The sequence below is a fragment of the Seriola aureovittata genome, chromosome 1, assembly GCF_021018895.1.
Source record: "Seriola aureovittata isolate HTS-2021-v1 ecotype China chromosome 1, ASM2101889v1, whole genome shotgun sequence".
NCBI classification, from domain to species: domain Eukaryota; kingdom Metazoa; phylum Chordata; class Actinopteri; order Carangiformes; family Carangidae; genus Seriola; species Seriola aureovittata.
In genome coordinates this window covers 1,267,544-1,292,945 of record NC_079364.1, presented here as the reverse complement: position 1 = coordinate 1,292,945, position 25,402 = coordinate 1,267,544, and the positions used below count along the sequence as shown (strand labels likewise).

The window sequence follows — 25,402 nt, the reverse complement described above, 5'->3', positions numbered from 1 at the left end:
AGCTGAGACTTTGGTGCACGCCCTCAATCCTCCATAACTGTAGTCCTTAATAAAATATAAACAGGTGAGTTCTATAAACAGGTGTCATGAAGGAGGAAATCAGCTCTAGAGACCAAAACAGTTTCTGTACCAGGCTGTAAACATGTTTATTTCTGCTGTAAAGTTGGACATTTTGACATGGGAGTCTATGGGGACTGACTCACTGTTGGAGCCAGACTCTAGTGGCCGTTAGAGGAACTGCAGCTGCTGGTTCTTCACTGTTGATGCTTCATGTTTCAGCTCTAGATGTTCTCGCTCAGTAGTAGCTCAATACTGAAATACAGAACATACAGTTCTTATTGACGAGAAGAAACAACCATCAAATGATATTTTTCTACTGTATAAAGCAGCTTTTCTCTGATTATCTAACTCTTGTAACTGCAGCTCATGGTCCAGACATGGATAAACAGAAGACATATATATATCTATATATATACAGATATATGTCGATAATGTTGGCAGGGCTGGATTCACACCCTCTAAAAGGGATTAACTGCAGACTGCGGGTGAGACAGATTCTTTTATCCCCTTCAGCGATTTTAAAGTTTTTCTTATCTGATGTTTTTTTTATGACCATGCAATTGTTTCCAGTAATTATTTTTGTGGCTTGGTTGTCTGATATTCTCGCGCTGTTGTCTGACTATAAATGTTTTCTTGCTCCCAGGTCGGTTGTGAAAAGGAGAACTTAATGTGGACTCCCTGATCAAAGACAGTTTGACTGCATTAGTGCGACACACAAGAACAGGCTGAGTGCATGTGTTTCTCATGCATCTGCTCTATTGCTATGCCAACAGTACTCAGCACCATCTCTCAGCCATAGTTTACAGAGTACAGTACATCCATAGACAAATTCACTTCTCTGTTCTGTTGTCACTGTGCATCAGAGTTAGAACAGAAAATTTACTGCTATTTAATATCTAAATAATGAATAATATACAAAAAGATTGTTACTAAAACCCCGTGTTATATCATCCCGCCGTGTTTGGAGGATACCAAGAGAATAACAATTGATATAAAATGCTGTTACAATATTTTTTATTATACTGTATTACCATCTCCACGACGAGGCTTTTACATAATTCATTTCTTGTTCTATCTTGTATTTGGCTTTCTACTCATTCTGCAGTGCTGGTTTCAGTTTCTGCCGAACACGTTGATGCGTCTATTTTTGTTTTATTGTCCATGAAGCTCTATTTCATCAGCAAAGCGGATCTCAGGTCCCTCATGAGTCGGCTCGATTGGGTAAAACATGTTTATTTCCCTCCAGAGCTGTTGTTAGTCTTCGTGGCGTCACGCCGTTGTGAAAATGTTCCCTCAGACAGCGTCACCTGCCTCACGGCTCTGAGCGGCGTCCTGACGGCACCTGAGCTCGGCCAATCACGGTCACAACGGATACTCTGGTCTGCTCATCATTCATGGCCCAGAAAATATCAGGAGCCGCTGTGCAGACTTACACTGAAGCAACTCTTTAAGGCGCTTTGTCCTTAAGGGCATTTATTCTACATGAGATCTGATAAGAGAAAAGGGTTTTAACTTCAAGGCAAGTTCATCGCCACATTAACTTGTAGAGGCAACACCATGTGATAGATTTTTTAACATTGGATTTTTGAGGCAGACAGATGAAAAAAAAGAAAGTATATCAGTTTCAGTACATCAAGTTATATCTCAGATCTCAAGATGTCTAACTTGTATATTGGGAAAAGATCAAGAGAAATCTGTTTATCTGGAGATTAACATGATAATTAAAATGTGACATGAAGATACGTTTACAATGATTATTTATCACTCTGAACGTTACAATTATAAACTCACACAATGGATGCCTCGTTGAATCACGGCGCTTTAACACCGATTCATCATCTCCTAATAATGTCTTCAGGAGAAATGTGCTGCTTTAAAAGAGGCACATAAAGTCTTTAACCTAAAATAGCATCAAGTTAAAACTGGGATGGTTTTTCTGAGGAAAGATTCCACCAGACAAACAGCTCTAAATAATTTGGCAGTATTTTGGAAGGCCACTCTCATCTCGCATGGCTTCTCCGTAGGAGATATAGAGATATTCACAGGAGACTCATGATCCAGCGTTAAACAAGGGGAGGCGGAGCCTCCTGCCCGTCGATGGCTGCGCCGAGACCAGAGCGCAGCACAGTCGTCCATTTACATCCTTGTTTCACATCAGAGCTTTAATATGTGACCGTGTCTATAAACGTCTTAACACACGATCCTTTCCCCATGTCGTGTATCGTGTTTCCTCGCTGCCGCCAAAACCTGCTTTTTATCCATCTGTGTATTTGTACACGCTGAGGACATCAAAGCTGATGCTCCCCCCAGGGTGCTGCTGCTCACTTACTGAGTGTGTGTGTGTGTGTGTGTGTGAGCGTGTGTGTGTGTGTGTGTGTGTGTGAGCGTGTGTGTGTGTGTGTGAGCGTGTGTGTGTGTGTGTGAGTGTGTGTGTGAGCGTGTGTGTGTGTGTGTGTGAGCGTGTGTGTGTGAGTGTGTGTGAGTGTGTGTGTGTGTGTGTTTGTGTGTGAGTGTGAGCGTGTGTGTCTGTGTGAGCGTGTGTGTGAGTGTGTGTGTGTGAGTGTGAGCGTGTGAGTGTGTGTGTTTGTGTGTCTGTGTGAGTGTGTGTGTGTGTGTGTGAGTGTGTGTGAGCGTGTGTGTGAGTGTGTGAGCATGTGAGCGTGTGAGTGTGTGAGCGTGTGAGTGTGTGTGAGTGTGTGTGTGAGCGTGTGTGTGTGAGTGAGTGTGTGTGTGAGCGTGTGTGTGTGAGTGTGTGTGTGAGTGTGTGAGCGTGTGAGTGTGTGTGAGCGTGTGTGTGAGTGTGTGAGCATGTGAGCGTGTGAGTGTGTGAGTGTGTGTGTGTGTGTGTGTAAGAACATATCGGAGACTGAGCTGGAGCTGTGTTCGTGTGGCCGTGGATGTGGATGTGGATGTGTGTGTGGATGTGTGTGTGTGTGGCCGTGGATGTGGATGTGGATGTGGATGTGGATGTGTGTGTGGATGTGTGTGTGTGGATGTGTGTGTGTCAGGTTAAGGGAGAACATGAACGACGAGGGGTGAGGTGTTTTACTTGCTGGCGTCACAGTATGTTAATAACAAGCTTCTTACATAATTCATCCCGGGCTGTAGATCTTATATCTTGTGGCCTAATTGACACATAAGTAAGAACCACATGCTGTGTAAATATAGCATAATATTCCCTGTGTGATGTGATCCATCTGTACGGATCAACACGCTCAGTGTGTGTGTGTGTGTGTGTGTGTGGGTGGGGGGGGTTTGTTTACACTTATAGATCTGCTGTTATATGTGTCATTAGGTTGTTGCATGAGCTAAATTATTGTTTTTTTGGGGCATTTTCAATTTATTAGTGGAAAAGATGCAGAAAAATTTCCAGAAATAATAAAAAAATCAAAACGTTTTTTATGAGCGAATAAATCATCACGTACATGAAGCGTGACGCTGAAACGTTCCCTGAAGAAACGGGATGAAGGAACTGTAACGTTCCCCAGATGAAAACACATGAGGACTGAACAGTTCAGCAGGTTATTATTGAAATGGCGACGTGGCCGAGTGCGATGTCCAGACCGCAGGTAAAGTGAAGCGTCGTGTTGCCACAGAGACACGGCTTCATCCACACGTGAGGGAACGCGCTTGTTTGATATAAAACCCAACAATCACATCATCATTCTTAGATTTATTTTCAGTGAAAATAAAAACGCAAAAACGACGCAGTATGAATATTTTGGGGCGTTTCGTTCAGTCTGACCGGCGCTCTTTTAATTAACCTCTATCGTCTTGTTGTTCCCTCTTTCTTCTGCAAATCAACGGCACCCAGCTGGAAAATTGGCACCAAGAGCTGTTTACCACGGCGAGCCAACCCGTAATATTCACATGAAGGTTCATTCAGCATTTTCTGTGGGAAATTTTGATTAAAGTTTGTGCTACATGTGGATGGAAACCAAGCTGTCGTCCCTGCTGTGCATTTGTTTGTGAGGCGGTCAGTTTCCAACCTGACTGTCCAACAGACAACAACAACAACAACAACAACAACAACAACAACAACAGAGTCAGTGTGGTCTGCTGCATGGTGGATAATCCTGGATATTTGTTGGTAATTAACGAGTCAGGCTGTTTCACCGGATGCTACTGCTACTTCACAGATCGCTAGCTAGCTTGGCAAAGGCATCAATTTACAAATATAGTTTCCAAACACCAATGAAGTTTTAAACATTTACATAAAACAACTCAAACTGAGTTGGCAACGTTTCCCAGCAGCACACAAACGCTGTGGGTTTAAAATCACCGGCTTGACGAGCGGCGGGAAACCGCAGCACGACACACAAACAGAGACGGGACAGAGAGGTTCTCTTTGTTTGATCAGCCCGTCTCACCGGGATTAAAATCTATTTTCCAAGACAGAGACCTGAGAATAAGAAGCAGCCAATCAGCAGCAGAATTAACAAAAACATTTAGTCGTCATAAAATCATCAAATAAATAAAGATTTAATGATCTTCAGGGGAAATTTAAGACTGTAGTTTGAGAGAAGCTCATTCCATTTAATTGGTGCAAACACCTGAAGCCAGTTCTGTTAAGTAGTTACTGCATCAGGTTCTGTGGACATGAGGTAAATGAGAGAAGAGAGGAGGCAGAGCTTTGTAAAGGAATAACGTCTGTTCTCGACTGTGAGGAGGTTCAACCCACGTCGTGATGCAGAGAACAAAGATGAGCACGCCGTTTGTCGTTGGTGATGAAGCGCAGAGTGTCACCACAGACGAGGACAGGCGTGAAGGTTGACTGCAGGTTACAGCTTTAAGTGCATGAGCAGATTTAGTAAAGGAAGGTGACGACCCGAGCCAAGCGACGCCTCCTGTGCGTCCTCTCGCTCGCCGCCGTGGGCACGTCCGTTAGCAAACACACTGCGAGGATCAGACACCAACCGACCTCCTTTCGTCTACAGTTCACGTGACTCACACACGGTCACAGACCATCTGAGAAATCACTGACATCCACCCAAAGCTGGTGAAGCCTCAGCTTTCTGCCGCCGCGTCGCTGCTGCTCAACATTTAAAGGGACAGTTTAGGTTTTTTGACGTGGGGTTGTGCGAGGTGTGAGAGTGGCAGAGTGATGTGTTGCTGTGGGCGGGGCCACAAGAAAAAAAACGCCCACACAAAAACAATCCAACATCAGTTTGAATGAAGCTTCATGTAGAATATTTTCAGCGGTTTTTCTTCCAGCAACCGCTGAACTACCGTATCCCTACACACAAGCGCAGCTCTGAAAGCAGACTGTATCACGCCGCAGCCGCAGGTCAGCTGAGTGAATCAGACGTAGTTAGTAGTTCAGCGGGTAAAAAGTGTAGCGCCAGAGGAAAGTGCTGTTTTCACCGGGAGATAAACGTCACCTGAACTATCCCTCTACCGTCACAGAGGACTCCCTGCTTCCCTTCGCTCGGGAATTAAGACACTAATTCATCCGGCTGAACAGCGGCTATCCCAGAAGCGACGGTGGAACATTAGCGCTGTATTTCCAAACGACTGTAGCTGTCATCATCTTCAGTTCATGACTGAAATATCTGGATAAAAACATGTTCTGTTCAGTCCTGCCTCTTCAGCCGCTCTCCTCTGGTCAGACACAAACACGCAGGAGACCAAACAGAAAGCCATTAAATACTTGATGCAGCCCTGAACAAAGTCGGTACCTGTGCAGCTTTGAAACATCCCCGCGGACTCATGAAGCCGCTGACCCAGATGGCAGCTAGGTTGTGGAGAGCATGCAGTTATTTTGTGTGAATATCAGCAGCAGTGATCAGCTGTTCCTAGTGTGGAGATATGTGCAGTGTAGTGTACGACCAAAGTCACGGGGGGGACGGGACATGACTGAAGCAGCAGAGAGCAGCCGGGGTTGTGCACAGGAACAACCTCTGCATGTGGAATGAGTTCCAGGCAGGAGGCAGAGGAGAGGAGGAGGAAGCACTAGCGCAAGTGCAGCAGGCTCCTCAGCTCTGCTATGTTAACAACACACCAGGTTCTGTGTGCGCACGCACGTTGTGTGTGTGTGTGTGTGTGTTATCTGGTAGATGGTGGGACATGATTGGCGTGTGCACGAGGGAGGATGGGGCTGTGAGACACTGATTGGTTGTGCTTCCTCCAAGGGTGTGGCCAGAATATGAATGACTGCTCCAGTGTTTGGCGCTGCCAGGTTTAGGGGACAGTTGCCGAGGAGGGATGGGGTGTTTGAGCTTGTGCGCGTAGTGGAGAGAGCGTCGGAGCTCGTGAAAGAAGGGAGGAAAGAAAAAGGGAGGAGGAGGAGGAGGTGGGGAACAGAGAGAGAAAGAGAACAGGAGCTTGAGAAGAGAAGGAGGGAGGGAGGGAGCTTCAGGCAGCGAGGCTGGACTACCGCTCAAACACTGCAGTCTTTCTTTCTGCTTCTCTGAGGAAGCTGTCTTTCTTTTCTCCCTGCCGTCTCTCCTTCCTGCTCCTTCCTCTCCTGCTGCTCGGCCATGACCCCGATGGACACCTTCATCTCCCTGCCCACCTAGAGAAGAGGAGAGAGGCGCTGTAGCGGAGGAGGGAGAGAGAGAGAGACGAGAAGAGGGGACACCGCACACTTTGCTTCACTGATGAGACTCTGGAAATTAATTAAACGCCGTCAGCACAGAGGAGGCAGAGCAGAGAGGGGCTCACAGTGAGGTGCAGGAGGAGGATAAGAGAAGAGTTGAAGAGGGTGAATCAGTAGATGTGTGAAGAACAGGCTGGTGAGGGAGGTGGAGCAGCCCCCAGACACTTTTCAGAGACAAATCGGACAAGTTAGGGCAGAGGAAAAATAAGCAAGGAGGAAATTGTGCAAGGCAGGAATTCAACAGGGACACTAATTCAGGAAGCGCACAAGCTATCCATCCTCTCATGCTTCTTTTCAATCCTCCTCTCACGCTCACAACGCCGTCCTTCCCTCCTTCCCTCCCATCTCGTCTTCTTTCACTCTTTTTCATTTTATTATTTTTATAATTTTTTTTTTTTGCATGTCAGCAAAAGTACATCGGCTGCCACGACCACATGCCGAACACTCAGACACGACTTGAGCGTAGCTTTTCATCCTCAGCGGATGTGTGAGCATTTACCGAGTAGGAGGAGCTGATTGGCCGAAGCAGGGGCGCTGTTACCTCCTGGCGGAGAGCACCTGCTCGGGAAGCTCTCATGAGACCAGGTAGGACGTTTCTGGATGGTTTTGCCGACGCGGAGCAGCTGGAGAGGTCGAGCTGAAGCCCTCCAGTCGTTTACCTGATTGAACCGTTACGAGATGAAACTGCAAACCATCTTATCTCTAAAGAGCATGACACCTGTGCCGGAGGGATTACAGAGGGGGGAACAGGGTTGTGCAGATGTGCGTGTGTGTGTTGGGATTATGTCCTAAATACACAGAATTACACAGGCGTTGCAGCAGGATTATGCAAACTCTCCTGCTGAATATTGTGGCACTATAGGATTAAACAGAGGGACAAGTCAAGTGAATGGCAGTACATGATCTCCCACAGATTAACTCCGGTCACACTTGGTAATAATTAAATCAGCAGTTCCAGGCTTCAGTTACTTTGAGCTAAAGTGGGGACAGGTAGAATCACCTCTGAGTGGAATAACTTCTGCCCCTCAGTCCGTTCAGACTCTTAAAGACTCATCCAGCTTCCATAATGAGACGCTCCAGCACGGATGAGACTCCGTACCGGCGCAGTCCATCTTTGGACAGTAAGCCCGACACGCCGCCGTTCACTTCTGGCTTCCACCGCTTCAGTGGAGAGTTTGAATATAAGCGGCCGCCGTTCGCGTTTGGCTTCCACACGACAAAGGGGCCGCAAACGTCCAAGGGGCGCTACGCCCAGGGGAAGAAGTATGTGGTGTTTTACCTGGACCTCTCCTTCATATTCCTCCTAGAACTGCGGCGCTGCAGGATGGCCGAGGGTTGCATGATGGCCCTGCGATATGGAATGGTCTTCTTCAATCTGCTCTTCTGGGTGAGTCCTTTATCCTTCATCTACATTTTACTGCCTCTGAGTGTGTGAGCTTTTTTCTGGGGGGGGTGGGGTGGTGTGTGTGTGTGTGTGTGTGTGTGTGTGGGGTGGTGTGTGTGTGTGGGGGGGTGTTTGTTTTGCAGAAGGTGATGTTTTGCTTTATTGACTTTTTTTTCTTTGTCTGTTTTGCATATTTTTCTTATTTGGTTTGGAGGGAGCTTGTTATGTGTCTGTGCACGAGAGTGAGGAGAGAGGAGTGTGTGTGTGTGTGTGTGTGTGTGTGTGTGTGGGGGGGGGGGGGGCAGATCATGCATTTAGATCATGTGTACACTGCGTGGGCGAGTCGAGCTCTCTCTCTGTTGCCCATACAGTAGTTGGAGTGTGGGTGTGCGCTGCATTGTTTTCTGAGTTAAGCTTCGGCACATTTGGAGCTTGCGTTGTGTGAAACCTCGTTAATCACACTGTTACAACCGTGCTGTAATTCTTCACCTGCCTCGGCTTCGCCCCGCTCTCCACACTACGCCGCCTCGTCAAGGCGTCCGCTGTCAGTCCGCTCTATCTGGCCGATGGTATCTGCTGGCGGGGGGATGCTGGAGCTGCGGTGTCTGTCAGTCCCGCGCCGATAGCCCCACAACAGATCACTTTCACTTACACCGTGAAGCCTGTCATGTTCCCCCAGCGCCGCTTCGCATTGGGAGAAGTGGATCCTGTGCCACGGACTCACTGTGTGAAATGCGTGGCGAGGTGTTGGAGGGACGCTGGCCTTTGTGGTTACCTTTCTGGGATTACTTTGATTTGTCACGCGTCTCTTCTCATTGGTAATGGAATGAGACGAGGCCTGTGACGCTGAAATGCAATCTAGCTGCCAAGATGCAATCTCCCTCCAGGAACGAGTGACCTCTTCACCTCCTCATCTTCTGTCAGATATAGACCGCCGTCAAAGGGGGGGGTGCGCACCAATTCTTATTAGCACGAGGTGTGTGTGTGTGTGTGTGTGTGTGAGATTGCCGCTGGGGATAAATAATGACCACTTGACCACGGCGAGCTCCAGCCTTCTCCCTCCGAGAAGCCAATCACGTTATGATCCTCCAGGTAAGAACAGGTGAGCTCTTCTTTGAAAATAACGCGTCGGCGTCGGAGCTGATGGCTAATGTCGGACCTCAGTGTCGCCACCATTTCAACAGCAATTTACAAGCTGTTACATGTCAGCTGCTTCACCCAACTCCAGCTCTCACACGTCTCATTGAAAAGGGCTTTTAAAGGGGGGGGGGGGCACTTCACAGGCTTTAAATGTGACCTCAATATTCTGCAGACAATAGATTGGATGGGACGGCGGCTGACGGCCTGACAGACACATCGACCCTTTACTCTCTCTCGCAGCCTCGCAGGCGTTTACATGGGGAAGGAGGAGACGGTGTTTTCATCAGCTCTTTTTTTTCCTGTTAATCGGCTCTTACTAAGTTTCTGAGGCGGGAAACTTCTTCTAAAATAAACTTCAATAAGTCCAAAAAAACTTGAGCGGTGCCTCGAAATACACTGTCATTGTGATTTTGAAAGCGGCAGAAACAGATCGTGTTTAAATGTTTTACATAAGTTGTCAGATGTGACTGTGACACGTTGAGAATAATCCTGAAGGAGTTTCCAGTCAGACTCGGAGTCCTGGCCTCTGCAGGGACAAACTGGTCTGTAGGGAAAGGGCTGATTTCTCATGATGGTTGCTGCTGATTCTTCTATTGATCTTCCTTTGATTTCACTGGATGACGACACTGCACTACAATATGCTGCTGCATCGAGCGGCTGTGATGTGAATTTCCTTCAATCCCACATCGAGAAAATAATCATTTTCCATTTTGAAAACAGCGCCAGGATTACACAGAGCGACAGTGTCCTACCGAGAGAAACACTTTACCAGATGTAGATTCAGTGAAACGCTGCTCTGCGTCAGGGCTGGCGTTCAACACGTGACGGTCAGTTCACACTGAGATTAAAGAGAAACACACGATCAAGTCAAAGTCTAGTTCAAACGACGAGCTGCCGCTTATTTTAATACAATTAGTCAATCAGTTAAACTGTCGTCAGAAAATGAACTGCTTTTATCTTTATCAATATCTGTGGGTTTTGTTTCCTTTGGCTCTGGGAACGTGTGATTAGAATTGTTCTAAAACTATTCTTAACAAACGATTAACTCCATGCAAAAACAGGAACATACATTTAAATTGTGTTTGTCAGATTTGTAAAAGCCCACGTGCGCCTGGTTCGTGTCAGATAAATCTCAATCATTGTGGAGGTGGGTGAACACGAGCCTCATTTCCACTCCCACAGTTTGCTTCTGCAGTTTTTACCCTTAAGAAGCCGTTTGCGTATCGACACTGGCGCCCGCCCCTCCCCTCAGAGCGAGGAGCAGCAGGAGGCGGCGGCGACGACGACGTGAGATTCTCCAGCAGCACCGGAGCAGCCGTCATTACACACAACCATTAAGCAGGACTGTGGATAATTATAACCCCCGTACCAATAATTCATCACGTGTACCTGTGGAGAAACATCCCAGTGTAACTCAGTCATTATCAAACGTCAGGAGGACGCTCAATGATTCATTCATGGAGCTCTCGCTGAAACACACTGAGTCACAGATCAGGAGAAGATGAAAATATCAACATGAGCTCAGATTTAAGATGAACAGAACGATGCGGTTCATCACTCTGAAATTGAACTTTATAAACTTTATAATCTTTGACTTGACGTCTCACAGAACGCTGCGCAGACTGCAAACACCGCCACACAATCAATGAAACAGGCAAACAACCTAAACAAGCTGTTTAACTCTGAGGTTGCGTCTCTCGCTTCATATTTAATCTCCTCCTTATCAGATCACCTGCAGCTATCTCCAGAAAACTGTGTTTGGTCTGAAGTATGCATGAGCAACACTTTTAAAAACAGCACTTTAAGAGTGGGTAATGGCGCCTGCATCGCTTTTGTGCTGACAAATCTTTCACACATCTGGCCTCAGGACTGTGATGTGTACTGGGTGGGGGGGGGGGGCGGCAGTTGTCATGGAGGAAGTTGAGTGTCTTTCCAGGGGCAGCAGTGAGGAGAGAAATGAAGAAGTGGGCAGTTACAGCTTCACTCAGACAGAACAGTGGCTGCTGAACTGACTGATGATCTCCGCGAATCGCAGAGGAAGAATAAAAAACTCCATAGCAACAAAGTGCTCATCGCAAAAGACTGCAAATATATTAATAAGAGAGAACGTCTCCAGTTACCAATTTAGCTGCTCGCTGAACAGGACGAACGCCGAAAATAATCAGGAGCCGAGTCGGTGTTTCTGCCAAGCTCAGAACATGAACAGGAAGTCGTCAAGTTGAAGAGAAAGTATCAAATGCTTGATTAGAAAGTGACAAAATGTGCGCACACAAACACACACACACACACACACACCCACCCACAGAAAAGTGTTATTATCCATGTGACTTTATAGAAAACCATCACAGCATTGATCCTGCCACACGCTGAGCAAGACGATGGTATGAAACATGAAAGACAGACTAAAAATATCATTCTGCAAATACACAGTTAAAGTTAAATGAATGTGGTTTCAGTATCAAACACTCAACCACCTGCCTGATCCACACGAATGATGATATAATATTGTCATTTTGTTTGTCCGTATAATTCTGAGAGAAAGACCAAAATGGTCAGTTATCAGTTTTATAGTAATAAAACACAAGCTGAAATCATTTCACCAAGTGACTGTTTGTATTTAAACATTAAAATAAGAACCTGTCGTACAGCACGGCTGCACTGCGCTCGGGGATGAAAGAGTGAGCTGCAGCCCCGACAGAAGTTTGAAAAACACTCAGTCACAGATGGAAGTGTCTCACACGGAGGTTCGACGGCTCCAGTTCACGGTTTTTCTCCTGCGTGTGTGTGTGTGTGTGTGTGTGTGTGTGTGTGTGTGTGTGTGTGTGTGTGCGTGTGATCTGTGTACATCACTCCGAAGGGAAACGGCCTTCCGCCATGTTTTGTCTGGCATTTCTACCCTGATATAGCTTGGAACCGGTGACCGTTGTCCTTATCTGAAGCACGGGTCTGAGGATGGGGAAGCCTGTAGAGTTGCATATGGCTCCTGTGCAGAGGGACAGCAGCTGCAGTCATCTTTAATTCACAGCAGTTGGCAGTGACAGCCCTGGGTCACTGAAATTAAGAAATATCAATATCTTTCATAGTATCTTCTCAAACCAGTGCAGCAGCTTGCTCTGCTTCTCTTATTCCCGTCATAAATACAACCAAACGTTGCCTGTCCAGTTCCCAGATCCTTCGTATCTTTGTCTCGGCACAACTTCGTTTGCTTTCCGTCGGGTCAGTTTGAGACAGATGTAAGCGTGCTACAATTCGACGGGAGTTTCCCCAAAACGGGATGAAATGAAACAGATAAGTGACAGGCTACGCTGCTGAGAAGTGTCTGTCAGAGCAGTGTTTTCAAGTCAAAGCAGCACTCGGTGTTTAGGATCGAAGGAAGATCCGCCTGCTCCCTTTTCCTCTCAGCGTGGCGTCACATGGATCCGTCGTGGTGAGCGACGAGCCGCCGAACACGAGCGCTGAGCTGAGCTGAGAGCAGCAGCAGGAGGTGGAGGAGATCCAAACTGTGGCAGAAGAGCTCAGGATGATTTCTGTTATTGCGGCTGGTGAAATAAAGACCAGAAGTTTTGATGTGATTTCTTAATTAAAGAGGTAATATTTTAGTTTCCTTTTGACAGCGGCGTTGATGGATCCTTGAAAACACCAAAGACTCGTTTCATTACTGTTGCTGACAGATTCACAGGATGTCGACCGTCAGCAGCCATGAATGCTCAGTTACACCTCTCTCTCCGGGCGAGCAAGAGCCAGGAAATTTTACTTTGCACAAACAAAACTGAAAAACTTTCACAGTGAAAGGTTTTATTGAAAAGAGAAAAGTTTACAGTTTGTTGTTGAGGCAGTTCTGTTCAGGCTCTTCTTCTTTTTCTCTTTATTTCTCATTGGCTGAAGGTTTTTTTTATACGTTTTATTACAGATTTGTTTTCCAGCATGTGAGGTGCTTTTTCTGCTTGTGTTACTTATTTTGTTTCTATTCGGACTCAGTGACTCCATCAATTAATCTTTTGCCCACTGTTGCATATAAAGCATTAAATCCCCTTCGGAGCAGAAGCTCTGCTGCACAGCACAATACTTGGCGAATATCTAGAAATGACTGAATTACATTTGTTTATGTTTTATTATAATGCATTTATATTTCTAAACTATATATATTTCTGCGCAGTGAAGCAAATGGCAGGTTTTTTAGTTGTTTTGGTTGCTGATGGGGAATTGTGGGAGAAGGGTGTGAGGATTTCCCAGGACAAACTGTCGGCTCATGTCGGTGTCACCGACTAATTTACTCTCTAGGCAACCGGGAGAGGTCACGGGGTCAACATGTGTCGGGGGAGGGGGAGCGGTCGTTATGACTGAGGTCAGGAGCTGCTGGTCTGCAGTGACAGTATCTGCTGCAGCGAGCTGCAACTTTCACTGCAGGACGACAAAGGGGATCGAAATCACAGCGTTAAACGGCTTTACTGAGAAGCTTGACTAAACCTGTTCAAAGCCTCACCTGGTTATTCATGTAATCCTTTATTTATGGCGACATTATTGTTTCTGAATCCCCTTCAAACACCGTTAAGACTCATTGTTCCATTGTGTTTTTTCTCCCTGTGATTTACACCAAAGTTACTTTGAGGAGCAGTTTGTTTTAAACCCAGTTTGACTCTGATTTTATGTCCGCAAGCACTCAAGTTACGTTCCCTGCTGCAGACACTTATTAAACAGAGTCGTCTCACCGCGCTGACAGCTCAGACAATGCTTCTGGTAAAAGACAGGAAGAGAAAATGGGAGAAAAACACAAATGAAGTGTTAATTATGCACCAGAGTTGCTCTAAGCAAGTAAAGAAGCAACAATTACACTGCAGTGTGTTTGTGCTACAAATAAACAGATCTTTACTTTTTATTTCTAAATAAAAGAAAACCCAGGAGATTTTAAAAAAGATTTAAATGTCAAGACGTAGAAAAGCCCTTTAGACTGTGAGCTACATCACTGTGTATTGGCAGTGACAGCTGCACGTGATGCACTGTAAACTCCCGCTCAAACGTCTTACAACATGTTGTCTCAGTGTGTCTGAAATTAAAGCAGAGAACAAATAAATAATAAAGATATATATTTGAAAAAAGGAAGCAGTGACCTAATTAAGTTTCTGACTCGTTCAGCAGCCGGACGAAGTCGCTTCGTTCTTTCTACGATGGAAGTGAAACATCGTTTGGAAAGTTCGTCCCAACGCTGCAGATGTAGAAGATCTAACAAATGTGTTGCACATGTCGTTTGCTTTGCTTTCACCGTGTGTCCAGTTCATCCCGGACCAGATCCACGGGGTTGAAGTCTGGAGCCCGAGCGCTCTCTGCTGATCCATCATGTGGAGCCTCCGTCTGTTTTGGTTCATTATCTTTGCTGTGGGTCGGTACAGTCTGTCTTCCTTTGTTACCTGACTTTTTCCTCATTATTCTCATGGAAACATAAAGCTTTACCTCCTGCAGTACAATTACTTTCACTGCTGCAGGAAAGCTGGAAAAAACCCATGAAATTTACGTGATATTTTTAGTTTTTGGTCAAAACCTCACCCGTAATGAATTGTACAATTATACATTAGACATTTATGTATATCAAACATATACATAAATGTATAATGTTTGGTGGCTTACAGCTGAAACATATTCTTCGCCTTATTATACACATATTACTGAGTCTCTGCATCTTTCCTCTCGGATCCTACATGTGAGATAAAGTCGTTACTGAGTCTGAACTCCCACTTCATTCTTTCGTGTCATTAGAAGCTGCATCAGCTTGCATCCTGTCGTCTTTCAAAGCGCCGCGAGAAAAAGGAATCACAAGGTCTCCGTTTGTTTGTGTGTGTGTGCTGCCGTACTTCATGTCACACACTTTGGCACAAACACAGTCAGCAGCAGCTAACACATCGCACTCAGATGGAAATTCAATGACTCTCAGTCCAGGCGACAGTCAGTCCCTCTCATGTGAAGTGTGTGAAATAGGTTCTAACCTCGTACGTTAACGTGTCGGTGAGAGTCGCCGGGGAATCGCTTCCTCCCAGACGTTCTTTCATAAATATAGAGATTTCTGTGCTCCAGGAAAAATGCTGATTATCCCCTAAATGTAGCTGCAATGACTCCACCATAAAATTGCAACAGTGGGCAACTAAAAGAAAATATGCGACAATGCACAACACTAATCTTCTTCAGTGGAAACCAGCACAGAGCTGCAGAAAAGCGCCCCACAGCTACTAAATACCAAAAATAAGACTCTCATTTACAGCCACTTTTTAATTAATCTTGTTAGCACAAACGTGTCTCTTCCACACCGCGGGAGGGTGCAGGGGGATGAAACACATGCAGCAGCCGTGGAGACTGGGACAGAGGGAAAGACGGGAAAGACAGCAGGCAGGAGGAAGAGACTGAAGACATGTCCTCTGAAGTTGTGTTTACTTGTCATCGTAATGTAGGTCAGAGCCCAGCGGAGGATCCATAGATTGCCGGAGTTGTGAATGGGTTGCATCTGTCTCCACTGATTTAGCCAGATCAATAGAAATTGCCTTTCTGCTGATTTGAGATCTGTCAGCCCCGCCCCGCCCGGCCCCTGCTGCCACACAGGCCATCGATTTGCAGCAGGACTGGAGGGGGGGGGGGGGGACGTGAGCAGCATGAGCGGTCCAGATAATGGACCTGCAGTTTGCATTTGCTGCGTTTGGCATGTTTGTGCACAGAGCTCACAGGCAGCAGAGGAAACTTCCGCAAATTAGAAAAACCACAGAGGACGTCTTCATTTTCCACCTTTTCTGTTCATTATCATTACATGTAGTTACATTCAGAGGTGATGACATGTTGCTCTGGGTGAACATCAGCCGGCAGATTGGTCGTGTCAGCGCGGGAGACGGCGCCGTGATGCGCAGTTAATGACGAATAAATTCACAATTAAATATATCTTAAATACACCAAAGTTTATTTTCTGACAGATTTAGTTGAAAATATCCTTTAATAAATCTCTCCAGGGTTTTCATTGGCTCAGAAAGAGGCTTAGGTGGTGGCTCAGGGAGGCTGCTCTGCCTCTATCTTCGCTGCCAGTTTAATACTCAAACCCCTTTGATTCCAGTTCTCAGCTTTTATAGACACCAGATTTTGGCATTGCCATATCTCTGACCTACTTGAAGCTTTCTTTAGCTTTTTACAATCCACTTTTCTTCATGTTCCCATGGTTATGAAAAGCAACAGCCACATGAATTTGTCAGCATGAAGTCATGACTTTATTAGTTTTCCCCAGTGACATTTAGGTTGTAAGTGATCTGTGAACAGCTTCATTTCCTCGTCTCATAAGGTGATGAGCACAATTTGTTACCGATGGGGATAATAAGTTTAGACTGAATCGTAATGCTGTGATAAATTCGACACGTTTGTCCACTGACATCTTTATATTAAAGTAGCAGAACATCTTCAAGTTAAAGACGTTATTGAAATGTCAAATAAAATCTCTTTTGTTTCCACGGTTTCCATTCAATTATGATTAAAGTTGTTATTTTTAAAAAAAGAGTACAAACTGATCTCAGGTCTGCGTTGGAAGTCCTCCCTGTGTTGTTTCTGTCACGCCCGTCTCCCCGGACATTTTGTCTTGACTTTTTGCAGCCAAGTTGTAAACTGTCTTGATGTGACTGATAACACGGCTCGTGCCCTTTGTGCTCCGCCAGCCTGCTGCACGTCACAGCGCTTTCTAATTGCTGTCCCAAAAAGCTTCTTTTTAAATACATTTCCATTTCCACAGGTTATTGAAATTCACTTTGCCCTGAGGCGATTTTAGAATGATAAAGACTCCTGTGCTTCTGTTCTCGCTGCTTTATATTCAAGTTGGAAAATATATTACTGTCTATGCTTCTGGGTAAATGCAAACTTGTTCAAACTGGGAACAAAGTACTGATATATTCTGTGTAAGAGAGCTAAACTTGAGGTCAGGACCATGAGCCACCTCTGATTTACTCACTGATTTAAAAAAAAGTCTGATGTTGTGCTCATTAAAGGCTGTTTCTTCCAGTCACATAAAACAATTGACCAATCAGAGCTTAGAGGGCGGGATTAAGAGTGAGAGAAAAACAACGACTCTCAAATGAAAGGTATGTGACGAGACCGTTGTCCAACATGAGCATCACGGCGAACGGGACAATTGAAAACGACGTATAGTGTGTTGTGATCCGGGAGCTTTAGAGGCGCTGGTCGGCTTTGTTACCTTCAGACAGAGCCAGGCTAACTCTTCCCCCCTATTCCCAGTCTTTATGCTAAGCTATGCTAACCAGCTGCTAGGCGTTAATTCATATTTACTGAGTGGTACAAATCTTCTCATCTAACTCGTCAAGAAAGCAAGAATGTGTATTCCTGAATGTTGAGCTCTTCCCTTTAATGTAAATGGGCCTTCACTTACTTCATATACAGTGTGTCTTTATTTAAACTGGACGCGGCAGCAAGTGGTTTATTGTCGCTTGACAAGAACTTCGGCCATCGTTGTGTTTATCATACAAGAGGTTAAACACACCCTCTGAGCAGCTACGTCTTCAGCTAGCATGTTAACTTCAGGAGGAACAAAGACATGACAGAGAAGAGAGTTATTGGTGTTTGTTTCCACCTCTGGAGACAGATGTTGGTGAGTAAAGGAGTTTGATGCTGAACTCACAACGTTTCTTCTAGTAAATACGGAGCTGTTAATGCTAACGTTAGCTCTGTAGCAAGAGCAAAACTTACATCCACAATAACATTGAGCAGATAAAAGGACAATCAATTAAAACAAATATAATATGTTAATACAAGAAAATGAATAATGTAACAAAAAAAAATCAACTAAAACAGGTAAAAGCAGAAGTTAAAAGGTTGGAGATTATGGATTTTAAATGACTAAGAGGCAACAACAAATTAATTTTTAAAGTGCTTTTTAGTGAGTTCCAGGTTGATAAAGAAGGGAGGGGCGTGGAGCGTGAGCCGCTCATCAGTCCTGGTCTAATGTGGTCCAGTGGACCAGACTAACATGGAGGTGATACAGCAGGGCAGCTTTCCAATCAGGGCTTTGTAGATAAACAAATATACATGCGACTCACGCCTCTCAGAGCGAGAGCGGGCCGCCCAGCTTCTTTGTACAGGATGCAATGATGAGTGTTATTAGCAGCAGCAGTAATGAACCTGATATCAGAGTGGTGGACAGCATCGGGGGGCTTTAGAGTCGCAGCCAAAATACACCCGTACAAGATGACACCATTATCTGACGCTGACTCAGAACAGCTTCCTCAACAGGAAGGAAGCAGCGTTTATTTTGTTTCATGATTTTTACTTTGAAGGAAATCTCCTCATCAATCCAAATGGTATTTGTTCTGTAGGGCGATAATACCGCCACTCTTCACACAATGTGTCCCGCAACAGTAAACATGCTCGTGTTTACGCTCTGAATCACCCGTTCACTTTACTTGTGAAGAAGAGCTCTCACTTCTCTCCAGCACTTTTCCAGATTAGCCCGGGGGACTGAGTGGAAGTACTGAGGGAGGGATGTGCTCACTATTCTGACAGTGAATCATTTTCTCTGCTGCATCAGTCTGGCATGACTGCAGTGAGGCTGCTCTCTGTACACAGATGGCCTGTCTCCTCTGTCCTCTCATGGCAACAAAGGACATCTCTTAATACGGGTATAAATATATATTTTTTAAAAACATACATAATAAAGAATTTTTAATTTCTTTTTAAATGCAGCCGATGCACGAGCCAATTGTTTAGAAAATACTTTGCTTTCTGTTCTTCAAAGGGTCTCTTCAAGTGCACTAAAATTAATAAGTGTTGAGTAATCACACTTGACAGATCTGAGTCATGAAATTTTTTAAATATTCATAAAGGACACTTGAGGACTGGATATGTCAAAGCGATGTGCAGCACGGTGTAAAAGCAGCATGTCGCTGCGCTGCTGTGGTTCTGCTAGTGTTGGAAAGGTGTGTCAGTCCTCATTGTTATGTTACTATGAAAGGATCAAGACGTCACGTGGCAGACGCCGTATGTGAGTCTTAGGTCGGGGAATACGGCGATTTGAACAAAAGAAAACCATCCGTTTAAAGTGAGATTCACTCAGAGTCAAGTGGCTGCACATCACTGTAATCCCTCCAATTCCACTTTGTCTTTCTCGGCTGACCATGTGCAGCTGCTTGAGGCGGGGATGAAATGTAGAGGAGGTTTCAGTGAAAAGCCGAGCTGGACCGCGGGGATGATGTCGTGTAAGACAAGGATGTATCTGGGATGTGCATATGGAGAGGTTTGCTCTGTTAGTATACAGCAGCGGGCTGTTAACCTGGCACGCACCTGTCAGACTGTCTCATTACAGATGAGAGACCAGATGGAGGCACTGAGCTCTAACACCCCGACAACACTGCTGATGTAGGGAGGGAAAAAAAGCAGCTCGATGCACCTAATTGACAGTGTGGTGTCATCAAATGCGCTTTAGTTTAGGGACTGTCCGGAGGTCTTCTGTGCAAGCAGATTATTACTGCCCACGGCTTTTTGTTTGGAGACCTCCAACGGCCGCAGTAATTATGCCGGGAGTGAAGGAGGAAGGTGGATGATGGAGTAAATACAGAGACAAAGTCTGTATAAGGATGTGGTCAACATCACACAGGAGACCACTGTTCATCTCCCATGTGTTTATTACTGCTACCATGACGACGAAGGTCCCGTACGCCTGCGAGGTACGGGCGACCTATATGATCGCTCAAGTTGGAGGAGTCCTTGTTAGTGGAGGCTGCAGTGGAGTCCCAAGTGGAATGCATAAACAGCCGAGTGACACTGATCAGAGCCGAGCGGATCCTGCTGCAGCTGCTGAGGAGACGCTGAAGGGACCGAGCAGGAACCAAACTTCTTCTTCTTCTTCTTCTTCTTCTTCTGTGGCGCAAATAAAAACAAACCCACTGTTATTTATGAGCAGAGCTCAGGGCACGGTGGATACCTTGTTATCCTGTCTTGCTTGAGGAATAATAAAAAAAAAAAGAAAGTGCTTTTATTGTCTGCCTGGTTTGATTATTTCCAAGGACGCGCTGCTTTCTCAATGAGACATTTCCAGTAAAAATCAGAAGAAGACGTCAGGAGAAGATGGAGGGGGCGGATACAAAACTTCAGTAACAAGTCATTTATGCCCAAGAACAAGCAGTGGTGTTTAAGTCATGTCAATTTGAGGAGAGATAGAATTTCTTTCTGATACGTGGTTGTGATGATCCCACGCACTTGGTAGTCTCTCTCTCTCCCTGCAAAAGTGCCCTTCTATTGATATTCTCCTTCCTCTCCTCGGCCTCTATTACCTCTGTGGAGAGGCTGTGCTGCGCTCTCCGCACTGACAGGAAATATTTCCCATTGCAAAGGCTTACTCGGTGTGAGATAGGGCGAGGCGCGTCACATTTTTATATGGTACATTTCACGCATGAGGAAAACACAATGTGCTTCACATAAAAACATTTAAAATGCATAATAATTGGCTGAGATTAAGAGTTTAAGAAGAATAAAGAGAGGAGAAAAGGCAGAGGCAGGATGGGAAAGAACAGAAGAAGAAAATGATTTTTTCTTTCGGTTTCACGGCAAGTCAAGAATCAAAATCCACAGTTTGCCGGAGCCACATACAGATTCTGCATCTGCCTGATTCTGTTCCTGGTTGAAGGTGAATCACATGTACATGGAGGCAAATGTTGAATTCTTTACGGCTGCACTTTTTCATCAAATGGAAACAGATTAAATATCTTGGGCTGGTTTTTCCCATAACATCAGTCTGGTATTTAGTATATTTGAAAATAATGATCTTGCCCAAAGCTTGGCTGTGCAAGATTGATTGATTGATTGATTGATTGATTTACTTATTATCCCAGAGGGAAACTGTTTAGCCGTATTGATGTTAGGGTGGGTGCAAAGATGCAATACAGCACACAACCTGTTTTACTGTAGAATGATGATCAACGACATAATTAGGGCTGTAGCTCAGGACAGAAACAACGCTCAGGAGGAAACCGTCTCCTACAGAGGATGTTTATTCACTAAAGTCTGTAGCAGCAACCACACACCTGATTTATGTTTTCGTCAACATAATTATGAAACATTTTAATGACTGTATCTGCAGAAGTCGCCAAATGTTTATTGACAAACATATTTCATTTGTTTTTACGATGTTTGCTCGTTAGTACTGAAGCACCATTAACATTTGTATTTTTATTTGAGGGCAATCAAATCAGATCACTTGGTCAAGATACTGAAAATCGAATTAAAAACATGGAACAAGCGTTGCCACAAAACGTTATCCGCTGAGCGATTATGTTTCCTTCAAAATGTACATGATGTACAATGTGCAATTCAAATCAGTACAAATAAGTGATGTTTATGAGGTTGGGATGAAGAAGCAGAAGCACTAAGATATCCAAAAGCATCATTTCTTTAAACTGTCTCCAACTGGTAAAGCCCACGTGTTTCCAGCTCCACGCTGCCTCAGGCTTTCTGTCACACAGCTCTGGTCTCCACGACCCAAAATAACCCGGTGACACTGTCAGGGTTATTTTCCCAGACCTGTCAAAACACGTCCAGCCCCATAAAACACATCGCACCGAACTGTTTTCACAGGCTGAGTTGCACTTCCAGTGTCGAGTTAAGAGATGGTTAAAGTGTTTTCAAGTACGTAAACATAATTTACTGTGATTAATATTTTGTTCAACATGGTTTTCCCTCATCAAAATTAAACAAAACAAAAAAGCCCCCCATGCTGCTTTGAGCAGTGAAGGAACAGAGCGTAGCAAGGTTAGCATTAGAGCAGTGGCACGTCCCACCTGAAAATCTCAAAACAAGATGGAGGCCTAATAATTCACGTTCTCGCATACATACTAATGCTAATGCTAATACAACAATTTTAATGTTTTAAAAATCGTTCCGTTTAAAAACATTATCTTTGCACCAGAATTATATTGTTTTATAAATGATTTGTCGGCCCACTTGCACCAGTGGACATATCAGAGCAATTAGCGCAGTTAGCATCTTTTATTTATGGTTGTGCTAATGCTAACTCTCGCTCTCCACCCAACGTCACCGAATAAATGATATTTTGTAAAATATAAGACTTTACAGCAGAAAATAAAGGGTCATGTGTGTCGAGGTGGTGTGATCTGTAGCCTTGACTCAGTGAGTAAACTCTTTCCTCATACATTTTGGCACCGACTCAACACGCAGCCCACACACCAACTTCACCACCGGCGCTGAAAACCCTCTACATTATCAAACAAGAAACATGCTTCTTCTAACGACACCCTCACACATACAACCTCCCCACCACCTACCTAATGGAGGGCGTGGCAGCTGTCATTTCATGGCTAATCACACGTGTACGGCCAGAAGTTTTCCCCCCGTCAGGAGAGCTTTCTGAGGAAAGTTTCGCCTCTGTCAAGTGCATGCATCACTTTAATTAGATTATGCCAACGTTCACTTTGTAATTATGCCCAACACCTGCTCACCGCCGTCACGCTCCTTCAAAATCAGAGAGTGCAGAGAAAAGGGTGATACATTGCAGGTTGCATGCATTTATTCTTTTTCTATTCCCCTGGTCAGATTCAGCTGCATGGTCTGCAGACTGGGCATGGCTGGTAAGAACTAAAGTCTTTGTAATTCCGTGCCTTCAATTTTCAGAAATAATAGCTGTTCAAAATAAAAGCCTTCCAGGGGAGACGTTTTAGACCTTGAGGTATTCAAAGTTGCTTTGCACAGAGCCTTAACATGTGATTTTATTTGTCAGTGAGGCAGCTGACACACACTTTGATGCCATATTGTTCCTTTTCTTTATGCTGAAAAATTCAGGCTCAACTCTAAAACATTACAGTGAATATTCAGTGAAACTCACTCTTTTCTCCACAGCAGATGTTTCCACTGTTTATTCATAATTTCTCTTGTTTACCTCACAAGTCTGTGATTGTTCATGTAGCTGGCCAAGTGCAACACTTATCCAAGCCTGAAGTGCTGGTGTTGTTGTTTCATCCCCAGCTTTATGTCAACAAGCTGTCAATCAAAGAAAAAATATAAAATAACTAAAACTCAAAATTTTTGATATAACTTACAACTCCACTGACTCCATCCACGTCTGCTCTGCTCCGCTGGCCCTTTAGACCTCCATTCACTTACTCACATTTGTATCTGCTCATGACTCCTCTATACAACACACACACACACACACACACACACACAGGTTTTTTTCCACACTCTCACACTTTAACAACAGTGCGAGGATGCAAAGACGAGGCCCTGCTCTTTCAGCCGGCTGTAAAAATAGAGGTTTTTATTAACGCTGATAAAAATTCCATCTTCTTATCGACATGAGAAACGGAGAAAGGCGGGAGAGTTTTGCTGCAGCGCTCGCTAGAATAAAGATTCTCCTGGGCAGAGGGAGGGGGAGAGACACAGAGAGAGAGGGAGGAAGGGAGATGATTTGGAGGGGGGGGGGTATCTGTGTTAAAGTGACACCAAACAGAAGCAAAATGAGTCCGGACAATGAGAGGACCAGATGGCTGTTGGGTGAAAAAGGACTGGGCATTGAGAGACGGGAGAGAGGGGGAAGAACGATAACTACCACTGAGAGTTAGAGAAGGAGGGAGAGACAGATGGAGAGAATAGAAGGAGGCGACGGGGGAGGTGAATTTGTCTTTACTGCCCTTGTTAGTGTAATCGAGGTTCGGTTGGAGCAGTATGGGAGAAAAGGACTGCAGTGTGGTGCAGCAGAGTCCGAACAGCGTGGATGTACAAACTGGAGGATGCCCGGCACCTTGGGACCTGTGCTGAATGCAGGTGGAGTGGTGCAGAGCCAGAAGAGCTGGTGGTGGAGAAGGGAGGGAGGGAGGGAGGGAGGTGTGGAGGTTGCAGGAACAGGTGGGGAAACAGCAGGTGGTGAGGGGGTAAGGGAAAAAAACATGTCGTGGTAACAGTCCAGGTAGGCTGCATCATAAAGCTTGATGATGCTTTAACGACCCGAACGTGCTTCTTTGTGGAAAATGAGCTAAAAATACACGGAATTAAAACACTTGATCTTTTACTGAGCGTGACAGTTCAGTTGATTCCTTAATAACTGCCGTATTTATACTCATCTTCCCATTAGAGCTCGACCACGACGGGCTGCAGGAACATTTTCTGTGATGGGGGCTGGGGCTGAATCAAACCATCGACCGTCCTCTTCATCTAAAAAACAAGAACTGCCCCCTCCCCCCGTTATATGGTCGGTACAACTCGTTTCACCACTAAAAGGGGAACTCGTCAATATCTGCAATTAGCAAGAAGTGAGCTTACCAGACGCCTGTAGCCCGCTCCGTCTGTCTGCTTAAGCCTCGTCACTCAATGCTACATTAGCAACTACTAGCATAGCGTGCCAAAACGTCCAATAGAACTGTTGGTGGTCTTATTACATTATCACGTATACCTCGAGATGCACGTGGACACATTATCAGTGATGTAACCTGAGGTCTTCGTGTGTTCTTCGGGTCTTTCAACAATCATGTACCGTCACCCCGGCGACAGAGTCAGGGTGCATCATGGTCCTAGCTTGTGTCCAGGGATGCTGTGTAGTCAAGGGATGCCACCTTGACAGGGACGCGTTGTACCTGCCATTCCTGCTTCCAGGAGTGACTCGCCAACCGGCTCCTCATACCTGGCCCTCTCTGTCGGGCCTCAGTGTGGTCACTGCAGTGGATTCTGGGAACTTGAGATGCTTTCTTTCCCGCTCAGGCTTCATGAAAGGAGGAAGCGGCTGACCTTTGTTTTTGTGAGTAGAGCAGTAAGGGCCACAGTTAGGATGCTGGTAAATCCAGGCCTAGACTTCCCTTGGCAGCCCGGACTTGCCCGCTGCTGTTAGCCATTACTCCAACTCCCCGCTGGTCGACTGCAGTGATGCAGCGTCTTTCAGGGCGCTATCAAAGACCTTTGAAAGTGTCCATCCTGTGATTGTCTCCAGATGGTGCCATGCCGATGTTATGGGCGTGGAGGAGAATCTCAGACTCTCTCAGAAGGTGTAATAATCCAGAGGAAGGTCCCTGATTGTCTCTGGAACACGGTGGTGGACCGGCACTACTTCCACCAGGTCGCGGGGTATTGACCCGTATGTGTAGCTGAGGCAACCAGATATAACTGGGACGCCCCTTATAGACTGAGGCATCTGTAAAGGTTCTTCAGGAGGTACTCCGTCTCCGGTATCAATTTATTTCATAATATTCAAATTCTGT

At 45.3% G+C, this 25,402-nt stretch overlaps 1 protein-coding gene across 3 annotated transcripts in view; it reads left to right on the top strand.

The window, feature by feature from the left end:
• The window catches only part of tspan4a (tetraspanin 4a), a 126,836-nt gene that overhangs the window by 18,152 nt on the left and 83,282 nt on the right, over window positions 1–25,402 (top strand). Inside the window, exons 1-2 of one of the 3 annotated variants that reach the window (XM_056373287.1) lie at window positions 6,282–7,243; window positions 7,966–8,045. In XM_056373287.1, coding sequence (XP_056229262.1) covers window positions 7,234–7,243; window positions 7,966–8,045 — 90 coding nt within the window. In that variant the 5' untranslated portion in view covers window positions 6,282–7,233. The other 2 variants (XM_056373294.1, XM_056373278.1) reach the window with 2 other exon arrangements.